The 6,607-nt window shown below is 34.0% G+C and overlaps 1 protein-coding gene across 2 annotated transcripts in view; it reads right to left on the reverse strand.

Annotated features, from left to right (window-relative positions):
- abca3b (ATP-binding cassette, sub-family A (ABC1), member 3b) overlaps positions 1-6,279 on the reverse strand; it is a 37,752-nt gene extending 31,473 nt beyond the window's left edge. Inside the window, exons 1-3 of one of the 2 annotated variants that reach the window (XM_038270097.1) lie at positions 5,963-6,278; positions 3,842-3,941; positions 1,237-1,483 (exon numbers count right to left, since the gene is read on the reverse strand). In XM_038270097.1, the coding sequence (XP_038126025.1) occupies positions 1,237-1,483; positions 3,842-3,895 (301 nt within the window). In that variant the 5' untranslated portion in view covers positions 3,896-3,941; positions 5,963-6,278. Of the gene's footprint in view, positions 1-1,236; positions 1,484-3,841; positions 3,942-5,962 lie in introns of both variants that reach the window. The other variant, XM_038270096.1, reaches the window with a different exon arrangement.
- Between the last annotated feature and the right edge of the window lie 328 nt (positions 6,280-6,607).

The following is a 6,607-nucleotide window of genomic DNA, read 5'->3' on the forward strand; positions in this document are numbered from 1 at the left end:
CTGGTCAGCTTCCAGTGGCACAGCTTTTTGCATAATGTGAAATTAATTATATTTCCAATGGTTTTATCACAAAAAGGGTAGTTTTTTGTGTTATTTTTCAAAAACGTAAAGATTTAAGTAGAAGAGCTGCCCTATATTCTCTCACCCATGGATTCCTGCAGCTCCTCCAGAGTTAACATACTATATTCTCTATTTATATTCTCTTTTTGGACAAAACCAATGTAAATAATTACTTGTGAGTACCCACAGTAGGTAATTTCTTCAGTTAGTTGGTTGCACTGAATCATATTTAGGATTATACAATTAAACTGTTTCAGGTTTTTAATGTTGATAAAAAAAATCATTGAAAATCATCTATTCTCCACAAGTGTTTGGTTTTTAACAAAGTATTTCTGTAAAATGTAGTCATGCCTTTGTGGCTGTAATACCACAAAAAGCAAAAGATTTGAAGATGTAGGATTTCACAAGGCACTGTAGATCCTAGGAATTTCCCATCCAACAACAAAAAAAGCAAAGAAAAATCCAGATTAAGTCAAACTAAATAACTGTAATACTGCAATAGCCTCCCCGTTTCATCGATTAAATGTATTTTTACAACATTTCACAAAAGAATGGATTATCTTTCCTTTAGCTTTATAAGTGTCTAAATAATATCAGGCATTTTTTTGTGGGATAATTTCCAAGGTCTAATTTCTGAGACCTGGTGCACACGAAAGCAGCTAAATCTAATCCCAATAATTCTCCCCCAATTTCCCCTAGTTTTTCATCCATTTAAATTTTTCATTAATAGCTGAGCTGGGATCTCACATGACCGGCCACAGGAAAACTAGCAGTTGCATAAACTAATGCTTCCCCTGCAGTCACAGTGTGTGTCCTTCTGTCAAAATGAAGCCAGATATTTCAGCCTGTTTGCAGAGCTGCCAGGTGCCCTAAATGTTTGTTTAAATAAGTTGTTACGCAGAGAAGGTGCATGAAAGAAGTTAGACTGGTGTCCTGAGGGTGTAGACAAACATGCTACAGTATGTGAGCTACCTTTTCTTCCCCATCTTAACTACCAGTGGATAAAAGCAGGAGGACATGCCCTGTTTTTTGTTTTATTTCTCCCAAGAGCTGTTTCCAGAGGAACCGGTATTCCCAGTTTTTCCCTGATCTACAAACACTGACAAACCAGTGGTAGCTATAGAACTGGTAACACTGGTGGCCCAATGTCTGTTACACTATCTGATGGCTGCCCACCTGAGGCCAGAGACAGGCTAGCTCGCACGTCTTCTGCCACCTGACGCACCACGCTGGAGTTACCGGGCACATAGCCCAGCTGCAGGTCTCGCAGAAAACGTTTAGGTAAGCTGTCGACAGCGAAGCTTTCATAGATGGTGGCATTCGGGTAGTCCTGAAAGGGCACCTTCTGACGCAGAACGATGAGGATGCCGGAGAAAAGCAGTGGCAGGAGGATCTCCACCAGAGTTACAAGGATCTGACGTTTCTAGAGAGAAGAAATGGAGAATTTTTCAATATTAGATTAAAAGGGAATACATGGAAATAAAGATGGAAATGAAATGAAAAAACACGCCTTACTAAACCCCTCGCACCTTTCCAGGTTTTGCTTTTTGCTTCTTAACCAAAACAAGTTTTTAAGCATTTTATTTGTCAGAAATAAGCACTCTTTATACTTTATAAATCTGCTGCTGTACTTTTCAAAGTTTACCTCAAGCCATTAGGGTAAAACTTAAACTTATTATGAGGATGGTAGAACTAAAACAGCAGCAGTTTACCCTGAATGAAACATAGCTGTAGGTGCATTGTGCTGCAGAGTTTTTTTTTGTTGTTTTTCACGACAAATCGGGGAAAAAAGTGTACTTCATAATTTTGAGATTCTATTTGTAAAAGAAAGTTAAAACCTAAAATATTTTACTTATACATGACAATAACACACCACCAATGTGTTCAATGCATATGTTTATATTTTTAGTGATTGGTGAACTGAACGGATCAGTTTTAAAGTAATGAATGTAAACGAGAGCGACATTCATTCTGAGAATAACGAGCGACACAACAGCTCAATATATAGCGACACTTTTCATTGGATAACGTCAAGTTTCACGCCACTTATTACGGCAGACAGCATGACAGACCAGCACATCTACTGCTAGTACTAGTCTGCGCAATTCGTAGAACTTTAGAAATCATTTTACAGATTTTTTCAGCAGAACCTGAATGTACCTCTTTGTTTCTAAAGTTCTGTATCATTTGGATAAATAAAGGCTTCGCTGCACATACAGTATACTTTGACTGCATCCAGTATTTTCTATTTCTTTTTATATATTATGATCGAACAGGGTGAAATATATGGTTCTATTGTGTAGGATTGTGGCTTAATTTACCAAATTAACTAGAACTAGTACTTTTATAGGTTTGTCAACTTAGGTCATTTTTTGCAAAAAGTGAACCATGAACGTGATTTAGTTAATTTTCATCTGTGTGAACTAAAGTTTGAGCTCGTTCTTTTTAATCGTGAACTGGCACAACATTGCACACCACTTAGTTTTAGTCTATCTTATACACTGCAAATAAAAACCACTGATGCTTTCTTTTGTCAGGTGACAGAAATATTGGAAAAATTGAAACATGGAAAACAAATAAAAAAGAGAAAAAATAATTTTATAATGGTTTACGCAAAGAAAAAAATTATCCAAACTGTTGTAAAACATCAGGTATATTTTTTTTACTGATGTATTCTGAGTATTTAGAAGAAAAAAAATGTTTTGGACATTATATATTAACTACCAAGGCAAAACAAAGGTCACAACTAGAAATGACATCATGATTTTATCTCACTTTTATGCAGAGTCAATAACAATTACATCTTACTTTGAAAGAGGGGTGGATTTATGAACATAATAAAATCTTTTCTAGAACTAACTATTCTTTTAAGGCAAAGACATAACCATCATTGGGGTTTTGTTGGTGAATCTTTATCTGATAATATCCACACTGTAAAGTTCAAATAGATCCTTCGTTCTGCTCTAAAGTTCACATTTAATAAAGGAGGGTAAAAAAATCAAGGTCGGAACTGTTTAGATTTCAGTTTTTGGAGCTAAAATGAGACAGATTGATGTCTGTGTTGGATGTTTAATTAAAGAAAAAAAGAGAGAAGCCAAAAAATGCTTCAAGATTAAAGTGAATTAAATTAACAACAGAAGAAAATTCTTCAGCAATCGCAATCTCCCTCAGAAGAACGAAGAGGGGTTAAGATTTTAAAGCACGCAAGTTTCACAGCTAACAGTCCATTCCATTGCTCAACTGTAAGTTATTGTGAAAGGTTTGATATTAATGCTGAGCTTTATGCAAGGAGCTGCTATCAGCCGCAGACAAACAGGGCCGTGCCAGTATTCTCCGTGGGTGGGTAAAAATCAAACATTATTAAATAGAAGAATGACTTCCTATCATCTGTAAACTCTCACAACTTGAATCTGATGATATGGTGTTCTGAGAAACATCTGACAGGTTAGGTCTCATGATTAATGTCACAATACTTTTAAAAAATCCAAATAAAGGAAGAGAAGACGATGGTTTGTGAAAGCTATATAAGGAAGGAGAAAAAGCACGTGACATAATGCAGCTTTAAAGTGTAGATTTATTTTCAGATGGCTGGAAAATATCTGAAATTGTTAATGTAAAATGTTGGGAAAGTTATTGTATTTATGGTGTTCCTAATGCCTATTACTTAAATACTGTTATACAAGCTGCTCCCTTTGTGAGCTTAACCACCTACTGACAGTGCACAGTCATAAACACTGTCGGCACCTAATAAGGTCAGAAACGCAATGGATGTCCAACTTACCTGCTGAAGATAGTTCTTCCACACCAGCAGTCTAAATTGTCTCAAGATAGCCATATCTGAGTGGACTTAAGGCACCAACCAGCCAGCTTTCAATAGGAGCCTGAAGACAAAAGACATGGATATTTTGGAGGATTTTTTTTTTTTTTAAGGAGTTAAATCTTGAAAATTGTTTTAAAGAAATCCCCTTAAGGAACTCTGATCTTTTGGTTTCCACTTAACAATAACTGAAGAAAAAAAACAGAAAAAGAGAAGTGAAATTAGGCAATCGGCACTATTTTATTTTCAGAGTAATCTTAGTCATCTCCAAACAGTTACAGTAACCTGCAAAAGTGGTTATTGTTGAAATGTTAAAGGAAAGCCACGGAAAGCCCCCGTTTAAGCAGGGAAGACAGCAAAAAAACATGAAAAAAGATGCTTTGGACAGATGAGACCAAATTTTTATTCTTTGACCAACATGCAGAATCCTACATTTGGTCATCGCTACAGTGAAACACAGAGATGGTTGCATGATGCTGTGCAAGAAAATCTGTTATAGAGTGCTAAAGACTGGAGACTGGGGTGGTGGACAAAGTCAACATATTGGTATCTGGGACATTTCAGAGGTGATCTCCATCTAGATTGATGGAGACTGATTTTATAAAGAAGAGTCAGAAGAAAATTCAATCTCTAATAGTATATAGAGTTGGTAAAGACATACATTAAAAACTGCAGCAACAATTACCATAAAGTGTGCTATTAAAGGGTCATAAGTGGGGCTAAACACAAGCAAAAACACCTAATCCGAAAGTTATTTAAAAGCATAACAGTCTTAGATTACCAATTGTTATCATTCAATAAAAAATGAAAAATGATACACTGTAAAGCAAAAATGTAGAAAAAATATAATAAACTGAAAAAAAATATATTTCTCTGCTTTGACTTGTTTTGTTTTATTTCAAAATGGTGTGTCAAAAATGATTAATATGGGACTCTGGCTGGACCACTCCAAAATCTACACACAACGTCAAGTCAGAGAAAACCTGTGTTAAATATAAATCTATCAAAGGATTAACTCTCAAATCTAAATAAAAACTCTGAAAGTTCTGGTAGCAACATAAAAAAAGACCTGTGACTATAATAATCAAACAAGAACATTTAAAGGTTTAAAAGCAATGGTTAAAGCGTGTTGTTTTGAACCCTTTTGTGTTATATATATATACACACATACATACACACACATATGCATATATAATATATATACACATATACATATTTACATATAGATATACATACACACATACACATATGTTTGTGTGTATATATGTATATGCACACACATATGTATATATATATATATATATATATATATATATATATATATATATATATATATATATATATATATATATATATATACATTCATACACACACATATATAGATAGATATACACATATATTATATATATGTGTATACACACATATACATACTTATACATATATATATGTATATAAAAAACTACCTATTCAAATCTGACCACGGAGATCCATTAGCTAGATGTACTAAAGAAATACAAATAAGCAAAAAAAAAAAAATAAATCTGGAAAAACACTAAAAAGGTTAATACATTTATTTTCTGTTAATCGATTGCTGTTAAAACACCAATTTTGGGTTTATTTGTGATTGTTTTATGATCACATTATTAAGTCTGAGCATTGTAATAACGCAGAAAAGGTTCTTGTAAGTTATACTTTCACACTGATTCCAATCATAATGCTACATCTAACTGTATTATTATTTTTCTCCTTGAAATCTGGTTCAAAAGACCATGTGTTATACAACAACAAAAAACAACGATTTTTCTGTCCAGTAAACATTAGGACTGTAATGGACATGGATCTCTTCCTGAACGCCCCTAAATTGGCTTTTTTCTTTTCCGATTGGCCAGAGGCAGAATTCTGCCTCCTCTGATTGGACGATACAACTGCCCGTCAAATCCTAAGGGATCGAATGCAAACGATAAGGCTAAGATACAAATCAGGAAAAAATAACAAGTCATCGAAGTTTTATCTATACATATCTACATGTTTATAGCTGGTATTGATTTTTTTTTAGAGTTTTGCTAAATAAATACATAAAGTTACCTTAAAATGAAACAGGTTCGGAATATGAACCGGGGTCTTTCTTTCCCTTTCTCCCCTCCAGTCGAGGTGATAAACAGTTTCCTCCTTATTTTTCTACACCGGTGAGTGAAACATCACTCCAAGCCTTCTTCCTTCACCCTTACCGTTGATATGCGGCTACATCTGGAAGAGCTAAGCGCATTGGCAGCGGAGCCTGACGGCTGTGTCGCTTCCAGGTTGCTAGTTGCCAGAGGCCGATGACATTGCAGCAGCGGCTGGAGAAAGTCTGAAAATCATCCGCAAAAAGCCACCGACCGACAAACGTCAACAAAACACAAAACACGTGACCACATTGGGAAGCGTCACATGATTCTAGTTACTGAGATTTATATATATATATATATATATATATATATATATATATATATATATATATATATATATATATATATATATATATATATATAAGCAGTTGTTAAAGTGTGTTGTTTTTAACCCTTTTGTGTTTTATATAGAAATATACAGAAATCTATATGGATACATAATATATATATAATCTAAAAATATATATATGCATACATGTATATACATACATATATAGATATCATATATATGCTTACATATGTATATATAATATATATATAATCTAAAACAAAAAATATATAT

This window comes from Cyprinodon tularosa, unplaced genomic scaffold (assembly GCF_016077235.1).
Source record: "Cyprinodon tularosa strain WSP-4 unplaced genomic scaffold, ASM1607723v1 ctg75, whole genome shotgun sequence".
Taxonomy (NCBI): Eukaryota; Metazoa; Chordata; class Actinopteri; order Cyprinodontiformes; family Cyprinodontidae; genus Cyprinodon; species Cyprinodon tularosa.